This window comes from Halyomorpha halys, unplaced genomic scaffold (genome assembly GCF_000696795.3).
Source record: "Halyomorpha halys isolate HHAL.00 unplaced genomic scaffold, Hhal_1.1 Scaffold629.1, whole genome shotgun sequence".
Taxonomy (NCBI): Eukaryota; Metazoa; Arthropoda; class Insecta; order Hemiptera; family Pentatomidae; genus Halyomorpha; species Halyomorpha halys.
Window position 1 is genome coordinate 1,202,456 of NW_027111602.1, and position 22,651 is coordinate 1,225,106.

At 29.9% G+C, this 22,651-nt stretch overlaps 2 protein-coding genes across 3 annotated transcripts in view; both read left to right on the plus strand.

The window, feature by feature from the left end:
* The window catches only part of LOC106684925 (uncharacterized), a 6,213-nt gene extending 1,683 nt beyond the window's left edge, over positions 1-4,530 (plus strand). The window contains exon 2 of the mRNA XM_014427298.3: positions 3,080-4,530. Coding sequence (XP_014282784.1) covers positions 3,080-4,408 — 1,329 coding nt within the window. The 3' untranslated portion in view covers positions 4,409-4,530. The remainder of the gene's footprint in view (positions 1-3,079) is intronic.
* A 4,179-nt stretch (positions 4,531-8,709) lies between these two features.
* Positions 8,710-20,211, plus strand: LOC106684930 (platelet-activating factor acetylhydrolase). 2 transcript variants are annotated; one of them, XM_014427308.3, is made up of 10 exons: positions 8,710-8,857; positions 9,773-9,870; positions 10,046-10,160; positions 10,517-10,694; positions 10,785-10,911; positions 11,956-12,066; positions 14,016-14,107; positions 15,519-15,695; positions 18,497-18,636; positions 19,055-20,211. In XM_014427308.3, the coding sequence occupies exons 1-10, from the start codon at positions 8,812-8,814 to the stop codon at positions 19,159-19,161; spliced, it is 1,191 nt and encodes a 396-aa protein (XP_014282794.1). In that variant the 5' UTR covers positions 8,710-8,811; the 3' UTR covers positions 19,162-20,211. The 2 variants fall into 2 exon arrangements, with proteins under 2 accessions (XP_014282794.1, XP_014282795.1); XM_014427309.3 differs by having other exon boundaries at positions 10,529-10,694.
* The last annotated feature ends 2,440 nt before the right edge of the window (positions 20,212-22,651 follow it).

Here is a 22,651-nt window from a genome sequence, read left to right on the forward strand (position 1 = left end):
ATATTTCCACTCCGCTAAAGGTAGTTAAGGTATTAGCTAATTTAATTAGAATATCTCAGGAGAAAAAAAGGTATCGTTTCCTCCAAAACCAATAAGAGTAAGCAAAACCTCAGTTTTTTATATTCATTTAAAATATCATATTTAAATTATTGCAAGACAAATAATAGTTCCTTAAGCAAAATAGCCATTTTCAGAATTTAATATCAACTTTGTCAAAAAAATCCCATATTATAGGTAACAACTACTTGAATTGTTGTGAGTTAGTGGTCGATTTTAGTGCTTGCGTTTAAGAATATTTACTGTGAGACAGTTCAACAGTATTACGGAATGTTTTAGTGATTATTTAGTATATAATTTAAAATGTAGTATTGGGTATACATTATTTTACGTTTAATTTTTATCAAGAAGAATTGAATTTTTAGGACGTTCGTGGTTGTAACGTAGTCACTAATTCGGCCTCATTCTTCCATAAAGGTTGCAGTATCACGTTTTTAAGAAATAAGTTTGTGTTTTTACATAAGCATTGTCAAGTAAGGGACATATTTGGTGGCGCGATTCCTTCACAACCCGCGCTTCACTTCGAAAATGTTACTCGTTATTATGAGGCCATAAAATAAAATTTGTTTTCATAACTTAAAATACATAGTAGCTTTAACAAAATTTAGTTCAATTTAAATTCAAATCTATAACTTCATAAAAAATAAATATTGACATTTGACCTAAACTGTTCTCTCAAATCCAAATAGCACATTAAGGTTCAAGTTACAGTACATTCTTACAAACTACCGAACCCTTGACATTCATGGATTGTTAGTCGTCGTACAGATGTTCATTTTTGTTCTATTGGAAGATTTCAAAACATTTTTTTTTTTTCGTACCCTCCATTGAAATAATGAATATTTAGGTACAATGATGTCAGTTGAAGTGTGCTGCCTTCTTCTACCCATGGGTATTTTAAGGGGTTTGTTAGAAAAAGTACCTTCAAAACATTTTTTTTTTTTTTTTCTGACCTCCTAGAAAGATAAATGAATATATACAAAATGAAGAAAGGAATCTATATAAGTTGGCAAACTAATGCATCTTGCTTCAAAACATGAAAAGATGCATTTTATAAAGTACTGACACAATATTTTAAATTCTACGTTAGCAAAATATTTAAAATAAATCGAATTTTTCTACTTTAATTTTACAACAAAAAATGAATTCAGTTTTGAAAACAATAGGAGAAAAGTGTGGAATTATTCATAGATTTATAAGAAGTGCACTGATGAAATGAATAATAAAATATAGAAATAATTAAATATTACGAAATAAACATTATTTTTTTCCTATGTTGTATTAGAAATTATGGTGATTTGACAGTTTTAACATAAACACTATATCAGGAAGTTCGCTCGAGTTCCTGGACGGTTTCATGAAGATTCAGGTGGATCGGCCAAATGATGATTTTTATTCTTAATCAGACTTAATATACTGAGAGTTTTAAACTATTTGTATTAGTGGTATCAGTTGTAGCTATTGTGTAATTATAATTTGATAAATTCAAAATTGTTTTTGCGTGATCACTTCCAATAATGATATATGAAAAATATTATTTTTCCCTTATTAACTTTCCTTCCCTCAGATTTGTTCTCAAATTATGCCATCAATAAGCTTTAAAAAAAAGTATTAAAGATAAAGATTCACTAAAACCAATTAGAACAAAGATTAAATCAAGCACAGTGAGTTCGTATTTTACTGAAACATTTTCCTCGTTTTTCACACATATTTAACAAGTGCTAATACTCTGCGACGAAAATGTGTTAATACGGAAATACTTTTAATACAAGGAGATACTCCAAACGAGTTTGTTTTAATTTCACAGTATTAATTGTACGTGCTGAAGTAGTTGCCACATGAACTGTTGTAACAATGTGGGAAGGTTTCCTCTCAAGTTCCCAAGTCCCATTTCGTCCTTGCGATTCTTTTCCACACTTACAGGTCATTTTCACTTTCAGGACATGATTTGTAAGTTACAGATAGAAAACATTAAAATGAAATGAATAAATAGAATATAGGTAAATATTTAACTTCATAGCGATTGTATTATTTTCAATTACCATAATAGCACAATCCATGAAATGTTACGTCATTTATAATTTACAACAAAAATATTGAAACCAGAATTGTTTATATGAAACCTATAGCATTTAATGGTCCCGTAGTTAAAGTCATAACAAAAGGCTAGAGTTTGAAAAAAAACTTAATAATGGAGGAGTCTTGACCATTTTTCGGTCAGACAAAATTCCCAATAGAAAAATAATAGCTCTTTCTAATAATGAAATAGTGAGTAGCTCCGGTCTTTAATTTCTAGTTTTTCTGCTAAATTGCTGCATCTCTATTTATCCTAATGGTGTTAGGATATTATCTACCAGATAAAAGTGATAAAAATTAACTAAGATTGTGTAAACATAAATAAAAAAACAAAATACAGAAAGTTCAATTACATTAAACTTTCACTTTATCTCACACAGAATCTCAATAAGTCAAGCTGTAGGATAAACAATTTTTTTTCTTTGCAATATATTATTTCATTATTTTAGTGTATATATATATATATATATATTTTTTTTGTATTAATAATTAAATTTTTTCAGCATCTATTTGTATCTGTAATTGTATATTGCAAAATATAGCTAGTATAAAAGGGGAGGTTTCTATTAAACGTTGGTATATCCGCTTCCAGAAAGTTATATAAAAGTTCTAGTTCGGAAATCTAAGGTAGACAAGTTAATCGTTTATTAAAAATGTTGATTGTAACACCTATTTGACAGGGGAAATATAAATTTTGAAATAAACTGGATAAGTTTTGGTGTATGATTTGTCTAAAACCTTCCTTTTCAGAAGTGAGCTTTTGATGATGTGATGAAAATATATTTGATACTTGATAAACTTTTGATAGAAAACTCCCCGAATATAAGTAAATAGCAACTTGGTCGTATACAAATTAACGGTTTGTCATGATAAAAAAAAATTCATACTATTCTTATTTTATATACTAGATATTTTTTTTTCAATAAAATTCTTATTTTGCCCCTAGGGTGTGCTGTGGACGCTCATGGTGACTTGCGCCTGCGCGGCAAGTCAAGAGGAACCAAGAGAAGTCCCAATCATCAAGCAGATCAACAGGGTAAATGACGATGGCACATACACTTTCGGATATGAAGCAGCCGACGGGAGTTTTAAAATTGAAACTAGAGATGTTCTCGGAAATGTCAAAGGTATGTTTGGCTACATAGATGAGCAAGGACAGCTGAAAAGAGTATCGTACACTGCTAACAATGGAACAGGCTTCCAAGCCACAGGTAATATTCCAGGTATAACTGACGGAGGAGTTACCAGACGCCCAGTTCTTGTCTACAGAGGTCTGAACAGGCCAGTGACAGAGCGAAATGAGGATGATGAAGGATCAACCACGCCTTCTTATGGGGATTACATCAACGGCCGAAGAGGCTACATCACCACGACTACAGAAGAACCAACCACACGACCACCATTAAGGGTTCTAGTCACCAAGAGGCCAATCATTGAAAACAGAAACCCCAACGTAATCAGGAGGCAATTGGATCGTGAAAGGGATGACTACACCCCCAGAAGAATACACTACCAGCCAGTTGGGCCAGATCCAAGAGAGGTCTACAGAAATCTATTGCTCGAACAGAACAACCTTAAACCAGATCCACCAAGGACGAGATATTACTCTCCCATTGATCAGGAATATCCCGAAACAACGATGCACGCTTCGCCGAGGTATGCACCACCTCCACCACCGCCGCTGCCTCCAGTACCAAGGTACAGAGTGTACGATGAGCAATATCCAGTACCTGATAGACGATTTCCAGTACCAGCTCAAAGGCCTTACGACGATTACTTACCACCTCCACCTGACTATGAAGCTTTCAGGGCAGCCATGAACTATTTATTGCAGTACCTTCAGTACATGCGCCGGATGGATCCATACCCACCATACCCGTACCCTGCCGATCCATACAATCCAAGACCAAGACCACCCTTTTACCCACCACCAAGACTTCCTCCTGTTTCTCCTGTCCCTCCCGTTCCTTTTCCACTCCCTACTCCTTATCCAACAGCTAATGTGCCTTATATTAACCCCAATGTTCAATACTCAACAGGGCGGGAAAATGCACAAGAAGCTTTGGCAAGCTTGAAGGCTCGTATGGATAATTCGGATCAGTCTGATAGCGGAGATACACGGCCTCCTTCTTCTGCCCTTATCAGAATGCTGTTAGCTAGGCCGAACATAACTCAAAGGCCTACAGCTATCAGGAGTGTTGAAATCCTTGGAACAGCTAGTTCTACTACATCGACTACAACTGAAAATCCTGACGTAATGGAAGCTTCTAGTTAAAATCCTGTATTATTTTTTAATTATTTATTCCTTTTTATTTACTATTTTATATGCAATTGATTAATTATTTATATTTTTTATACTTTTTTTTAGATATAATGAATCTTTTGTACATTTTTATACACGAATAAACGATTTGTCATAGCTTTTGTTATCTAGAACCTCATCCCAACACTCATAGCTAAATTCAAAATTAAACTTTATAAGTTATATTTTTTTGGTAGAGACAGTAGAGGATGAACACTAAATTTGGGATTCTTTTTTAGCAGACTAAGATTATAATATTTTTGTATATTAGATTGTAATATATAATATGTTTATATATTTTTCCTTTGAAGCACTAATCATTTCAAATCAGCAATGCATAAGTGTAAGTGAATATGATCAGCATGCTTTGAAAAAATATTTATTATGTTGTCTTACTTTCAGGAAGGGTTGATAGAACATCTCAGTGATTAGTAACCTGACGACAAATTATACAATTTGAACCACTTTAATTATAATTTGCCCTTCATTAGGTTTCCATCTATATGAATCCAGTGACACAAGTACTGCAACATATAAATAAGTTTTGAGTTTCAATTAAGTTTAAGAAATAATAAGACAAACAACGTTTAACACACTTATTTGGCTTAAACTAATAAAAAATGTAATTAAATTTGACTATTCATAACTAAAGTTATAAATTTATAACTTAACTTAGCAGTTGAAGTAAAACTTTTGCTTATCAAAATCCTTGAAAATATTTATCACAATTGTTCACGAGTATAGTACTATTGTTTTATGTGGTTATTTTGGTAAGGAGATATTTCCTTTTTTCTTCCCCTCACTCCCCGTCGCTTCCCCACTGTCCTGAACACTGTGGAATTGACTTAATTGTCCTGTTCCACTAACAGCAGAAGAAAAATTGATATAAAAGAAAATATGATGGAAGTCTGACTGAAAGTGAAAGATTTTTTTTTTAATCTTAGGTACTATCTTAATATAATATAATATAAAAGCATAAATAAACTTTTTAAAATACGTTTGAATAAAAAAATGTTTTTTTCCTAAAATAATAAACTAATTTAATCGTTCTCAATTTTACAGCAAAACGAAAAGTTAATCAACTTTAAGTACGATCTCAGTAGAATATATTATAAAAGCTTAAATAAAAATAATTCCATAAATATTAGACTTATTTAATTGTGATCATTTTTACAGAAAAACTAATAGTAAACCAGATGAAAAAAAAAAAGAGAGATACTTTTTTTAATAAAAACTATATTCGTGGTTGATATTATCCAAGAAAATGAGCATGAAATGAAAAAAATAACGAAATGTTAGGTTTTTTCTTGAATAAACAAAACTGATCGTTTTTTTTTTTTTTACTTCTTATCTTGCTTTCTTGTCCGTTTATATCTTATTAACCTATCCGTCACTTCTTATTACAGCTGGGTTAACCCGTCAGGTTTCCAAATCTAAACCACCGGTGGAGTTTATTTTTTTACTTATTCCAGGGACTAAGCAAACATTTCAGCTATTAAAATCTAAATAAACTAGTTATTAATTCTGCAGAATTTCCATTAGACCGCTAGACAACTGCTCCTTATTGGATGTATTGCTTATTGGCGTAACATTGACTCACAATTTGTAAAAGAACTTTAATCTTGTATATTCGCGCAAAATACATAAAAAATCATTCAAAAAAGTTACTAATTTATCACTGAATGTATTATATAATATCTCAACCATTAAACATAGGAAAACATTTTACTGAGCTTCTGAGGTAAATATCATAAAAAATGAACTAAACAGAGCAGTAGAACTATACTTTGCCCAAACATTTACTCTTAATAACAAACCCAAACATAAATGATAACATAAACATAAAAGGTACCATCAATGTTTTCAGTCTTCTCAATTTATTTTTAAATAAGTAACTTTTATACAATTTAAAACCATAAAGCAGAAAATAATAAATTACTCTCCTTGAAAAATCAATGTATTCCAAAATCTAAAAGTATCGAAAACGCACAAGCCAGTCTCAGATAATACTCGAGTAAACAGTGAATAAAATATGAAAACTTAGATAACGTAGATAATCACATAATTGTTAATTAGCTAAAGTAATTGGCATACATAGCGTATTTTTATTTTGACTGATAACAGCATAAACAGGTTATTATCACAAAATGTACAATCCCTAGCGGGGGCGGCCATCAGGTATGATGCAGCCTCTTACTAGGGGTTATTAACAATGTTTGTACGTTACTTGGATTTATAAATGATACGTTATACGTGCCTTACACTGAGGATAAAAAAAAAATTCTGTCTTCCATTTGCAGATTAAGTTAAAACTAAAGTTACAAATATTGTATACAATTCACAAATAAGATAAGATAATGCTAACAGGGTGAGATTGAGATTGAGTTCGTTGATCATGTGGGAGAGCCTATTGTAAAGGCTTGCACATATCCTCACGGACTCTGCTTCATGGTAAATTCAAATCTTTTCGATGTGTAGTGTCTTAAAATGCGCCAAAGGAAAGAAAGAGTTAACTGCCTTAGAAATATTTCTGGCTAATATTTCTCTGCTGATTGAAAAATAAGTAAAAAGAAAGGTAAGATTCCCATCTTAACTCTTTCTTACTTCCCAATAAGTACAGTTATTTATATCATACAGGGTGTCTAATATAAATGGGCCTAAATGCTTCATGCGACCAAACGGATGATCTGCTTATGTAGTTTTAACAACCACTATTATTTTGTAATCTGGAGACAACGCATGCGGTTGACACACCGCGATAAACCTGTGGTTTGCAGAGTTTGTATTATAATAACGGGACAAAATTCCTAATATAGTAACAAAGTACACATCGAATACGACAAATAATTTATAAAGTTCTAGTAATAATAAAGATATCACCCAAAATTTAAGACACACATAAATGAAAACTAATCTAATTAAAGACATGACTTTAAGAACTTCAAAGCTTGTAAATGATTTAATCGTTCAAAGACGTAATTTAAACACATATGAAAATAATTTAAAATGTACATAATATAAGTCAATAATTTAAGAAACATAAATTGAATGTAAATATAAACTTTTAAAACAGTTAATAACATAAGAAACATAAATAATTTAAAATTTTGTATTACGGAAACATTATGGCACAGCAATTAAAAATCAACTTCCAATTATTATTTTTTGTTTAAAAGTAGGTATATATAGAGTCAAAAACATACTAAAATCAGTATTTGCTTTCCTTCTATTAATAAAAGAATAATAGGTATAATTATTTTGAGAAAAGGAACATTAAGGCATTTTAATGTATCACATTATGAGTAGTGATTATAAAATTAATGAGTTTTAAAAGTTTCGTTAAAAGATGACACCCGGATTTTTAACACTCCTTAAGCACACAAATGAGGCGACCAGTCGTAAAACAGGGTAACAGAAAATTTTTCAAATGTTAAAATGTTTGCTAATTACAATGTTTTATCTTCAACCTATAGTCACTTACCGTAGCTTATTATCAACATTATTCTGTTAAGAAAACAAAGTCCCTAATAATTCTTTTTACAGTTTATGAAATCAACATTAAAAAAGCCAGTGACTCCAAAAATTTCAGTTATCGTATTTCACTACCCAACGCCACAAATATTGACTATTTATATTCCTTTTTCCATATGACCACTGTTGGAAAATGTGACACTTGATTTTTTATTACTCTCGCTTGTAGTCATAAAAAAGTTATGGAATATTCCGCAAAACAAATTTCTTTTATTTCCAAAATTGAAGGATTTTTGCCATCCTAGGATCTTGTTTCTTCAACATCATTATTATTTTTCAGACATTCAATAGGCTGGAATTTCACCAGAATACTGGCCATAAAAACAATTTGGACCGAATTATATTGAACATCCTGTAAAATAAGTTCTATTTCCTTTTGAATCAAAGGAAGTTACAATTCCAATGCCTTGATATTAAAAAGAAATCCTTTTCCAAATGGAATATTAACTTTCTTGATTCAATATTACTCTCTTTTAATCCCTCGTAATGAGTAAAAAATATACAATTGTATACAACCCGAAATACAATTACATATTATTAAAAGTGGTACATCAAGCACCGTTGAACAGCCGAACTTAAACATTGCACTTCAAGATAAAACGTATTTAAATTTAGAAATCAAGTTTCTTGACTGAACTTAAGTAAAGGAATAGGGCTTTGACCGACAGTAGACACTGTAAACAATCCTGAGTTGAAAGTGGTTCAGATCTTATCATGGTTGGAGGTTCCCCGACTGCTACAACGACCTTCTGACCCACTTGTCATGACTGCTCTTGTGGAAACTAGAGGAGAGAAGTGTTGTTCCTCTATATGTGCTCAGTTGAGGTCTAGAATTCGTTGGAGATATGTGGTGGAGTCGTGGTTTACTTAAGCATTTACCTCTGTCATTGGGTAATTATAATGTTATAATAGTTTTATTTAAAATTGAAATTTGTATCTTAAAATATTACTAATCAGAATTTTTTTTTCATGTTCCAATCCGATAATTTTTAGTTGTAGTCATTCCATAGAATTATAAAAACTGTTAGGAAACAATTTATTGTATTAAAACATAAGGAGAGAAGTATTATGTATTCCTGTTCGGACATTGTAATTATTAATAAGGATTCATGCTAACCTGTAACCTGATTGCATTACAAATTAAAATTAACATTGTTCATTAAATTATATATGAATATTTTTCTACCTAAATCGATCAATATTTTAATAAATATAATCATATCTACTTTATTTTCTTGAAGGAAAAAATTATCATGATCACTTAATGAATATGACAGTCTTTTTTTTCTAATAAAGGTTTTTTTTTTATTCCGATCTGTAATATTTAATCATGAAACTTATAATTAATAAGGTCTAGACCATTTGTATTTATGAAAAAAATTAATGCTTTAAATTGGTTTACTTATACAAAGAAGGGTATGAGAAAAAAAAAAAAGTGCCATTGGTTATTATATTTTATAAATATGATTTTCATATTCTTAAATTAATATAATTTCCTTTTTACATTTATTTATTTCCCTGTAAAATACTTTCTTATAAGCTTTATATAATGACAATAAATTAGACTGCAAAGTTATTGGTAAAATGATATTTAACAGAAATTTTTCAGCTGTTTTTCCACTGCTTGTGAAGTACATATAATTCTTGGACAATTTATGTACCTAATGTCTTAATTCCAATTAGCTCAATCTTATGCACATCAACGGCTTTAATTTAATTCAAATATAGATTTCCTTGTTGTAGTTTATTTTTTTAATTTTTCTCTATTTATATTGGTCAAAATGATTTTCTACATCGCTTTTTTAGGTCAATATGCTCCAGCATTCATGGATATTATGAGTGACTTCACCATAGATTCTACATTTATAAGGTTGTATTACCCATCATCTACACCTAACATTGAGGTAATTCTAATAGAAAGAAATTGAAAATTTTCATAATATTGAATGTTAACTTGAATTTTCATTTGTTCTCTCAAATACTTTTATAAAGTAACAATGCCGATGATGTTATTTCTTGGTAATTAATGGCATAGTTTCTAAAATATTAATGAAAACATCAGATAATTTTTATTTACAGAATGATGCTACAAAATGGATAAAATGGTCACCCAATGAATATTATTTACAAAGTATGGCTGATCTCGTTAGTAATTGGGGAACTGTTCTAAAAGCTGTTTTATGGCTTTATGGAGGTTGGTTAAGTAAAATTTAATTGTTCTGGTACCATCTAAATCTTTTATATTACTTATTTATGAAAAAATAGCTAATGAAATTTCTCATAAATAATTTATTTGTGAACTATGTTGTTGATGAAGGACTACCTATGAATTAGATGCTGAGAATAACAATTTTATCAAATTATATATTGATGGTTGACCATATGATTAATCAAGGAGTTAGTCTGGGTGACGGCCAGAAAAATAATCAAAAATAATGTTAACTATTTTTTTTTTAAATGTTTTTTTCTGACTGCAACATGGACCACTTCCATCTTGAAGTATATTAAATTTTTATTTAATGACTATTTTTATAAAGTAATGTAAATCAGATGTTTGTTTAGGGGAACCACATGTACCAGCAATGTGGGAGGCGGAACCAATGCAATCTATTAGCAAAATACCAGTCATCATATTCTCTCATGGCTTTGGTGCAACACGTTTTCTTTCTTCAACTATCGCGATTGAATTGGCCTCTAGAGGTTTTATTGTTGCATCAATTGAGCATAAGTTTGTTAAATCTCATTTTTTAAATTTTATAAAGCGTGTTTTTAATTCTTTCACTATATTTATTTTTCAATTATGTATATACGTTTTCAGAGACTCTTCAGCTTGTGCTACTTATTACTACGAATCACCAGAAAAACTTGAGAAGGATGAGAAAACTTGGATTCCTCATGAAAAAATGAAGTTCGGTCCAGATCATTATAAAGTTAGAAATACTCAGGTAATTTATGGTTTATTAAAATTTTCAAGATGGTCATTTATTAATAATAATTATTTTTTATTCATAATTTGTTCCACAAAGAGTGTAGGGGTTTCACAGTCTTCATTCCCCATGATTCTTTCATTCCCTTATTATATTATATACCAGATAGAGATACTTTCCCTTAAATTGTCCTTTTAAGCACTGTTGTAACGTTTTTGAGTTTGCCTGTCTTCTACAATATATGTGTCTCGCTCCTCAAGTCTCTTATTCTTCTCTTGGGTCTAGGGTAAGAGAGAATTGGGTGTACTTTACCTTTTGAGTTTTAGAAGCTAGAAATAGCATTTCATTATTAAAAACCAAAACTTTTTTTTTTTATGAGGTTGACTATAAATATAATTAAAAATAAATTTATATATGTTTGTATGTTATTAAAATTAAAATTCATACCACTACAAACCATGAAGGGTCAGGGGTTCAGTACTTTGTAAGGAAGTACTGTTACATGATCAACAGTTGTGGAAGGAGGTGATTTGGTCAGAATCACGCTCGACCGCCAGATTTTACCCAATTTATGAGGCTGGGTGGACCCCAAGAGGATTCCATAACCTATAGGGTTGACTCACAGTTACGGTGTAACCGAAAACAATTTTAAATCATATTCATGGAAGCTAAAATAATAATAAAAAAGCATTAAATTGTGAAACTTTATTGCTGTTCAAATAAATTTATTATCGTTTTGACCCTGTTCCTTGAAAATATCTGCATGAAATCAGCCTAAACTACATTTTATAGGCTATTTTGTATTATACTGAAATAAAAATTGGTTATAGCTATCTGTATTGCTTGATGTAATCTACTTATCTACTGTTTTGGAATATGATTAAATAAGTTTTATGTTTTTTATTGTTTTTCCTGGCATCAAACAGCCATAAAACTAAAGATGATTTCCGTCAAGTCAGTTTTTGTTTTTTTTAGTGATTGGTCCTTTTTGTTTTTTCACATGAATTTCCAATTCTATGTAAGTACTCCTTAATTAATAAATGAATGTTTCTTTTTTCCTAGCTGCGTGGGAGAGCAAATGAAATCATCAAGCTGATTGATTTTCTTCACAAAATTAACTCAGGTGAAGCTTCTAATATATTGAAGTCATCTGTGGATTTGAGTTCTTTCAAGGTATGACTCATTTTTAATAAGTAATATAACAACAATAAATGGTCTCAATGGCTTAAAATAGAGTGCCTTAAATTAAAATAATTTAAAAGTTATAAATTCTATATAATTAACTTGGAGGTGACAGAAAAGCAGGTAAAATGTGGGTTTCCCATGAATAAAAAATAAATTCCAAATGCTCTGTCTTTCCCGTATTAATAGCTTAAGGTCAAGATTCAGGCTTTTCTAGTAGTCCCTGCCCCTTAGGTTTATGTTACAAAAAACTTCATATGCTAGAATTAGACAGATTTATTTGTATTATGAGCTATTTGAAATATGTAGTATTGGTTTTGATAATATGTGGCATCCCATCTCCCATCTTGTCATCCATTGGATTCAGATTACTTCGTCTTTCGGTCAATTGTTGTGATTTTGCCTGTTATATTAAAATATTGATTCTTTCGCAGAGCTTCTAATTTTTTTCTGAATTTCAGTTCCCCTTTCAAATATTCTGTCATTAACACCACCATCTTTCACAGTTTTGAGTTCTATGGAAATGTTGATGAACCATTTGCTCATTTCCTATTTGAGGTTTGCCTTATTCAATGGCAGTCTGGGCCCTCTTTCATAATGAAAGCTAATAGTATTGATTCATAAATGTAAGTATAGAAACAACTTGGTAATAACACTAATACTTGTTTTTCCATAATGAGGATGACTATTGGTGATATTACAGGAGTAAAAGTACTAAAGTACAAGTTACTACTGTACAAGTCAATGTAATTGTATTAAGTCAAATCTACAAGAGTAATAGTACTAATTTGTACTTTATTATGAAACAGGGCCCTGGTGTGCAAAAATTTATCTGGAGTATAACATTATCAGAAATCTGTTTCTTTTTACTTTTATTATTATTTATTTCCACCTTTCCCTGCTTAGTAAGCAATACAAGTGTGCAACAGTAGTTCAATGTTACACATGCATCCGTAGCATTGAACTACTGCTTATAAAACAATTTATAAGTGTTACAATAAATATACATTTTCCACTTTAAGGTTCAGTGTTCTGCGCCTCTTCCATCCTCAGGCATTCCACCGTCTTCACGCCATTTTCCAATTTCAGGCACTTTTTAAATATTGCTTGATTTAACTATCATAAAGTTTTCTCTTCCCATTTTAAGCTAATATTTCAAAAGTGATAGAGGACCTGTAAAATTCAGTATCTACTTGATGTAATCAAAACCATGTATCAGAAAACAAAGGAATGTCAGAAAAATTTGAAAATGTTTCTGCCTTTGTCCAACAGGCTGTAAAAGAGACGCTTGCTTCTCCGAGTGTCCATTCAATGATTACCCAGATTATTATTGAGCAGTCTGTGCCAAAACTCATGGAAGGGTTCTCAACATCTAACTGGCGACTTGTAGTTGTAGAACAACTGAGGGAAATAAAAGAAGCAGCGGCTGAAGGTCCCAGTGATATTTTATCTGATCCTATGCCTTTCTCTGAGGTCAAAATGAAAATAAATAAGAAGAAAGCAGTTTCTTCTTACTGTTTCTCTGGTGATAAGGAAGTGAAAATCTGTTCAGTATCGCAAAAATAAACTGAGCAAGTATGGAATATGCCCTCCTCCCTCCTCCCCCCAATTTATCCCAGATAAACTATTACCCCTTCTGAATATCTTTACCCTAGGAGTAATTGTTTTTTCCTTAACCAATTGATTAAAATATACTTGACAATTTTTCTAAAGTCATTATTCAGAAGGTCTGTTTAAAAAAGTATTTATTCAAAAAGTCTATTTTGAATTAAATTTATCTTATTTTTATTAAAATTATTTATTCTAGTTTTTCTAAAGTATTTTAATATCAGCTTGTTTAAACTATGAAATATTGACCAAATTTTTCATCATTTGTGTTATTTGTTTATTATTGTTCTACAAATTTGTATCTTTCAGTTATTTGAACTTTATTATTCTAGGATCGTCTAGAATTGTCATCCCTTTCTATGATGGGTCACTCCTTTGGAGGTGCAACTTCCATGTTAGCGATGTCTTTGGATGATAGAATAAAGTAAGTTAGTTTTAATTGGGTGTTATAAGTTAATCAAGATGTTTCTCCTCCCGCTCTCTCTCTCCTCTCTCTCTCTCTCTCTCTCTCTCTCTCTCTCTCTCTCTCTCTTTCTCTCTCTCTCCTCAAAAAAAAAATCTTTTGTTTCACGCTAATGCTTGTGCACTATTTTTTTTTTTAGTTTTCTAAATTTGTTTTGTGTCGCTAACCAGTAGAACTAGTTGCTTTGTGCAATGAATCCCTGATATCTGAGTAATTACTATTATATTTTGACTGTACTTTCTTTAGATTGATTATTTGCAATAATTAAACAAATAATATTAAGGAATTATGAGTTTCTTCACCAAAATTTGTTTTTGAAGAAGCTGTTTTATTTGGAAATTTTGAATTCTTGTTTACCAAACAAATTTTTGGTCCTGCAAGCCATATTACTTTTTTTTCTTTATTTATATTTATTTCAACTAGCTATTTTTATTTGTAGATAATATCATTGGTAGAAATAAAATAAATTGATTATATTATGTCTTTGCGACTTAAACTCATCAGACCCTAAAATGTGTCTATAAAAATCAGAAAACAATTTGTTTAATAACCAGCAAATCCAAATCTGAAACTGATTCCAAAAAGGGAATTTTATTATTTTTTAACTTGTAAAATTAAAGTCACTCATGTGACCTATGATAAAAATACTCTTACCATTTTTTATGATGTCCAACCAGAAAGGGAGAATCATTAAAAAGGAGTCAAGCTCTCTTGAAATTCATACCCACTCTCCTAGCAATGAATGATCAAAGGGAGTTTCCGGCCGTCTCCCTCAATTCCAACTATCTGTGTCCAACATTTTGGAAAGATTTTGGCAATTTTTCTATTATATCCAAAAAACTGCTTCTAAGAAATAATCGAACTTTATCACTTATTTTCTTTAAGTAATATTGAAGCTAAGCCTCTACTCTTATTGTCTTGTTTTGACTTTTATGATTTGGAATATTTAGTAAACATTTTTCTAATCCACTTCCGACAGTTATTCATTCGAATTTTTCACTAGTAATTTTTATTTTTAGTTGTTTAAAACATTTAATAACTCATAATGTAGTCTGATTTGAGAGTTTCTAGAAGCTTCACGACAGCAAAGTGAAAGATTATTTGAGAATGACCCACCTATTAATAAAACTCCATTATGTTTACATAAAAATAGAAAACTTTAAGTTTGCACCTATATGAATACATTTCATTGCTTATAAAGATATAAAAGTAATAAGTATGTTTGGATTTAAGATTTTATAGATATTAAGATCCTTCCATAAAGCAAGTAGAGGTGTAAATACATTAGAGAAATAACATCATCATTAAAATGCATTTAACACAATTTGTACTTGATTTTGCTATTATTTACCTAAAGTACTCTTGATTACAGGTATGGAATAATCCTTGATGGTTGGATGTTCCCTCTAAAAGAGGAAGACCTTGTTATCAAACAACCTTTAATATTTATAAACACCCAAACATTTCACATTGAAAGTAATATCAAAGTGATTGAAAAATATCTGAACAGCAATCCTGCTGGTGTATCAAGAGATATATATACCATTAAGTAAGTAATTTTCTTTTTTTCATTTTAATCATGTTTTCAATCATTGGTGTTGTTATTGATGATATTTTTTAGAAATTAATTTTTGTCAAATATTTCTTTTATGATTTGTTCTTGAATTTAGATGTTTTATTGTATAAACTATATTTACTACTTTGATGAACTACTTAATGAATCCAGTTATCCAACTATAGTTTTTTAATTAGATGTATTCATAAAATTTCTCATTTTATTTAAATTCATTTCAAGTTTATTTGAAGTTGATAGGCTCATAAATTCTTAAATTTATGTGTACCATACTGCTAATTTCAAATAGTTACTCATAAGTTAAATTACAACATACTCAAGAAATTTTGATGTCGAAAAGTCTATAGAGACTTCAAAGTTTTATGAGGTTCTATTTTGTGCCAATTACATCATAACTGGCTGGCTGTGCCTGAATTTCATATACATTAATTTTGGGTTATAAATATCTGTTCCATACACACACTAAAAAGTTGGCTTTGTGCTAACAAAGTTTTTTATGAACATAATATGTTTTAAACTATTTATAGAATATTTACAGTAATTTCCTGTAATCATTACTTGTAGTTCTTTACTTCTAGTTACTGGTTTTCTGCATATATACTGGTTTACAAATGGGAAAGGAGTTCATCCCAAGGATAAGAGTAGTGTTTTTAAGTCCACTTCTTTATATAAGAACTGATTAATTGTTGTCTGAAATATTGTTTGACAAAAGAAAATAAGATGTTATGTTTTTAATTTAATTTTAGAGCAATTTATTAATTTTTTCTTACCAAATTTTTTAATTTTTCTTAAACTATTTTGTTTAAGTTGTCAATATTTTATTCTTCAATGCTCTATGCTGGGGATCATTGTTTGTTTATTTTAAATGCTTTTTTATAATGCAATTTATGAATTGAGAAATACAAGCAATCCTTCTTGTTAAAGCCACCTCAAATCAACTATGTCTTTTTGTTGGAAGGCTTTAAAATGAACAAAAAACAAACTGGCTTGGATTAAACATTTATTTGGCCAATTTAAACATTTTAAAAATTAAAACTAACATAAACAAACTATACAAGTAAAAATAAAAAGGCCTTTCAGATAAAAATAAAATAGTTCGATAAATTATGAAAATGACAATAAAACTACTTTACACAAAAAAAAGAAATAAATATATAAAATAAATACTGCACAAAAGGTTGCTCCACTCCAATAGGTCAGAGGAAGAGTGATGCCGAGATGTGTAGGTCTGGCCCATCAATGGTCCATATATCCTACAGTCGTATTGTATTAGGTGAGCCGACAAAATGAACGCAGACAGGGCTGGTTACACACGTTCCTTGGGTTCAGGGGTAGGCCACTAATTACTTAATTAATTGAAACACAGAAGTGATCTGGTTCCGAACTGTTATGACGACGAGTACACTCAACAAATTCAAATAAAATAATATCAACCAAACGCAGACAGGGCTGCTAATGACGCTACCAGAGCCACTAATTAGTCGGAACTGCTAAAAAAACTAAGATGGTTGGTCCGTTGCGAGGGTGACGCCTTAGCAACAATCATCAGCCCCGAGCAACTGTCTCTATTACTCATTATTACAAACAAATATAATTACATATTTTTTCTTTTCTAATAACTAAATCTAAATAAAACAATACAAATAAAAATATATGTAACTAAATTAAACACTAATAAAACACAAATACTATTTACAATTATTTACAAGGTAATTATATTATGGCGTTAACACTTCTTTTTATTAATTTATTTACCATTTTCCATTTCTATAATTTTTAGTATCATTAGTGTTAATGTATAACTCATGGTAATATAAATTGTATGCATAAATGATAACATTTCAGTTGGTAGCAATATATCACGCTGTGGCTTTCATATAATCTTTTTTATAATTTTCATATAATTAGATGATTTTCTATGCAATTTTTTATGTTTTAATATAATTTTTTTCTTGAAAATTTGAAGTGGGTGTGGTCTATCTTCTTGGAGTTATTGCTGACATTCTAACCTTATCCAACTCTTCTCCAGACTACCAAACTATGGAATATCCAATGGGATGGGGTAATTGTTTTTATGAATTCCAATTGCAAATGACTAGTTCATATTAGCCAATTATTTTTCACCTTTCTGATGTATTCTAAAGGTGTAAATTGCTAAAAACATCTAACATTTTTTTAGTTTTTTTTTTTTTTTACAATTTGTCTTTACAGGCTACAGAAAATTCTAAAAAACCTAAAGAATAAAATTGTATCAGAATTCAATAACTCATAAGAATTCCTGATCATAATTGCTAATTTATTTATTAAGGTGTCATCATCCATTGGCTTTTGGTTCTCCTTGGCTTGTCAAAAAAACTCAAATTAAATTTTATGACAGATGCATGCATAAAATTTAATTGTGAAACCACTTTGTTTTATTTTTTTTTTTTTTGTGGTACCTTTTGCTTATATTGTCCGACCCATAAAAAAATTGTTTGCAAATTTTGGCGATTTAAGCCTTCAGGACTGTCTTAAAATTTAATTTGCTATCAGAACCCATAAAAAAGAAAATCCCCATTGGAAATTCCAGAATTAGATGCTCTGGAGGAAAATTGGGTTAGGTCAGGAAATTAACATTGTCTTCAAAAGATAGACCATATGCTACTCTTAATACCCATCAAAAATCAATTCAATGTTGATGTTTAATATTATTTACATACATAATATGTATACATATTATATGTATGAATTTTTTCTTGAATTTAAGTGAAATAATACTATTGTTTATTTTATTTCAGACACACCACTCATGAATCTCAAACTGATACACCCCACATACTAGGTTATTGGCTCAATTGGTTCATGCCCAAGTTGGATCCTGTCGTTGGAACAAACATCAACAACCATATGATCTTGTGCTTCCTCCATAAAAATATTGGTAAGTGCTCTATAGTTTCCTCATAAAAGATGCTTTTTCTTTTTATTTATTTAGAACTATATATATAGTAGAGGTTACTATTTTTATAGTGGCTCTCAAGACATTGAAAGAATATAAATAATTACGATTTTTCAATAAACTGTGATTGTTTCTTTTTATTTGTTTGTAAAGAGGTGGAGGTTATTTAAATTATAATTTACAGTAACAGATTTATTTCTATCTATCTTTATTTTTTACTTTTGGCATTGATATATTCCAGTAGTTTTATTTTCCAAAAACTACTTTTCAAAAGCAATATAAGTCCTGTTACAATTTTATGATGTATAAATTAGTAGTGATACTTTTGCTTTTTGTTAAACTTCTGTATAGTGAAACGCAAATTTAAGAATTTTATTTATTTTTATTTTTTTTTTTTTAGGTTTTCCTGAATTTGTTACTGAAAGTGAAAATTATCTTAAAAAAGAGGCTGAAAGTTTTGTAACAGGAACAATTATCTATGCGAAAATGCCAAAAAGAAAGCTATGAAAAACTATTTGTCTATCTAAATATTTCTATTTGGAGAAAATAATGTTAAATTATTTGGTTTGTTGGTCTTCCTGAAATTAAATAGAGTATTCTTCAAATTCTGAATGAATTAATAAAGCTTAAGAAAATAATAAGTAACTAAAACTGCATAGTTTAAGCAAAAGAGGGTATTGAATTGTTCCGTTATTGAACTGAATTGTTAGCTATTGAATTGATTGAGTGAAAAGTGTGATCGCTTTTTAATATGATTTCTAAAACTCCTATTAATTTTTCATTATTATCTCTCTTGGCATACTAATACTTACATACTTAGTACAGTAAACTTTTGATTACTCAATATCTTAAGAGAAGGGTAACTAACTAAAACTGCATAGTTCAACCTACAGAGGCTCTTTTATTGTTTGCTACTACAGAGTAATTAACTTTACCATGAAATATTTAAAATACATACTAGCTTATTCTGTAAAATTTTGATATGAAAAAAATAAGTAATATTTTTGGTTTATGCATTAGACCAAATAAATCATTTGATAAGATATAGCAGTTTGATTTTAATTGAACGTTTATCATGTTCATTGAGCAATTATAAAAATATAAGGGTTATATGGTGGGAATGGACTGGTATTGTTTATTTTAAAACTGTTGAAATGTGTCATAGCTAGAAGAAATGTTTGTTCACCTATAAAGTACACTATTTATTGTTATTATTAGGGTGAAAATATGTTACACCCTGTCATTTGATTCTTTTAATATATGGACATTGACTTTGAATATATTTTTGCATATTGCATAAACATACATGTGTAATTGCTTGTGGATGTATTCATACACATTTTCTTTTGTTAAAATGGAATGATATTAAGAAAAGAATATATATTTATATTTACTTTTACTTGCCTATGTATGAAATATATAGTTAGAGAGATGTATTTTCTGTTACATTTATAATAATAATTTTTGTAAATATTCCACATCTTGTAAATAAATAGACTGTCCAGATATTTTGCATGAGTATGTCTATTTTTTAATCAAATAAAAATTGCTGTGATATGTTTGTGTTATTTTTTAAAAAAATAAAATAAGATTTTATTTTCAATTATACATTAGAAGGAGTAAATTCTCACTAATAGAAAGGAACTCTATCAGAGTAATCATTGGTGAATAGTTGATATATTTATGAAAAAGCTGTTTTTATTGAAAATTTAAGGACAAGCTTGGCACTATACTTTTTCTCATAGACGATGTTGAGAAAGTAAAGCTCTCCTATTATCTGTTAGGACCTCTAACTGTAAGTTTCTTTACTTTGAAATGTACACCTTGAGATGACTTGCTTTCTTGGGCTGGTGAAAGTTTGTAGCTACGTTGAAGTTAAAATATTTTTTAACAATTATTAATATAGTTTATGTCTTAAATAGATTATTTATAAAATAACACTTCATCGGGAGGCTGTGATTTATCAGAAAAAAATAGTTTAAGCTGTTTCGACTTGCTTTCCAAACATTTCAGGTTTATTATTAAATGATAAACAACTTCACTTAATTAACTTATGAGGTACTTTCAATTTTTTTCTGTGAAAAAAATATCAGTTACGCTCACAGGCAAAAACAGTCCTTATGCTAAATCTCTCAGCATTGCCACAAGAAGGTTTTGATATGATTTCAACACACTTTCATTGTTTAGATGGATATCACTGATTACTTTCTGTTTGTTTCACATTATAAACTAGGAACAATAAATATTAGCAACGGTTCCTGGGATTCTCGGGTGATATATTTTGTGCATTATGTTGAAAAATATATTTACAATTTTTACATAAAGTCATTCTTTGCTGATATTATCTTAAAACTCCTCACTAACTTTTTGATTACTGCATCTCAAAAGAGACAATGGCCATGAAGCTGAAATTATTAATGGTGGTCTCGTTTATGGCTTATTGCATGTAATAAGGCTTATTTTCAAAATATTTGGATCCAAAGTGGTTAACAATAATTATTTCTAATACTTAAAAAAAAAATAACTTTTTTAAAATAACTCAAAATCTTTAAATCTCCTGTAAGATTATAGCCACTCATTTGAAAGATAATGAAATTGATAATTTAAAATAACTGTTCATTAGACATATTATAATTGATGGAACTGTTAATTAGATATTTTGAATTTTTCAGGTATTATGGGGATTGATATCTAGTTGGTCTACTATTTTCTCTTACACCTAGGTAAAAGTATTTTCCTCTACAAACCTATTTTTCGATAGTGGCCTGCTGGTTGTGGGTCAAATTCTGGGATTAGTGTTGACATAGTCAATTGTAAATGTTGAAAAGTTCTATCATCTACTTTCGTTTAGGCATGCATAAACATATTTTCCTTGACAGGCCTATATTTTGAAAACAGCCTGTCTGATATAGTTCAATGTTGGAATTAGTGTGGACATGGCTTAACATATATAACTTTTGCTTGCCCATGCAATAATAATAAAAAGATACAGATGGTAGTTGAAAGAGACCATCCTATGGAAAGAGGTAGCCATAGTATGGTCAAGTACTCATAAGCTATCACTTGATAAATTGATGGGAATACTTCAAGATGATCATTTCTCCACAACAATCAAGGAGTGCAATATTGCTTCATCATGGCCTTGAACAAGAATCTAGATTGGTCAGAAGCTCGTTTTTTGCTATATATAAAGTACTGAGAGCCAAATTCATGGAGGGATCTTGGATCTATAGCATATAATAGAGCCTATTCTTACAGGAAAACAACCCATTCTCAGGAGACTTTGTGTAGAGGCGGAAGGAGATGGCAGATTCAACTCTCTTTTCCCTCAGGAGAAGAGAAAAACATCTTGTTTGTGGTGACTTAGGATAAGGAAGAAAGATGAAGAAAACAAATAATTTATGTGTGTGCATATATATATATATATACATACACACACATTTATTAGAATCATGAATACTTTATTGACATAGTTTGACAACATTTACTATTCCTTTCATTTCTCGTTGTTGAACGAAGAATCTTTGCTCTCACCAACTGGAAGGTATATTTGAGTTGTTTATTTCCTAAAATTATCCAAATATGATTTCAACTAAATTTTGGAATAATCATCCTTTTTCCCTTCTAGCCAAACAGCACCTTTCAGTACCACTGGTGGGATGCATTCAGCAATGAGAAAATTTTGACATCATTGGAGCAATGTTATTCCCTAAAGACCAAAGTGACTCACTATGAAAAAAAAAATCAGAATTTTTCCATCTTTCAGTTGAACAGTTTTACTATGTTGTAGAATTAATCCTGGAAATGTTGGAGGAAGAAATAGACAACAGAAGTAACACTCCACGAAAAACTCGGTAAGTATTACATTTGTACTATTGTACAAACATTAATTTGTATGTTTTCTATTGAGGATAGATTTAATATAGACAAAAAAAAAATTATCAGTCCTGCTGTTATGACTTCACCTTCCTACCATCTTCTGGTATGAAAGATGTAT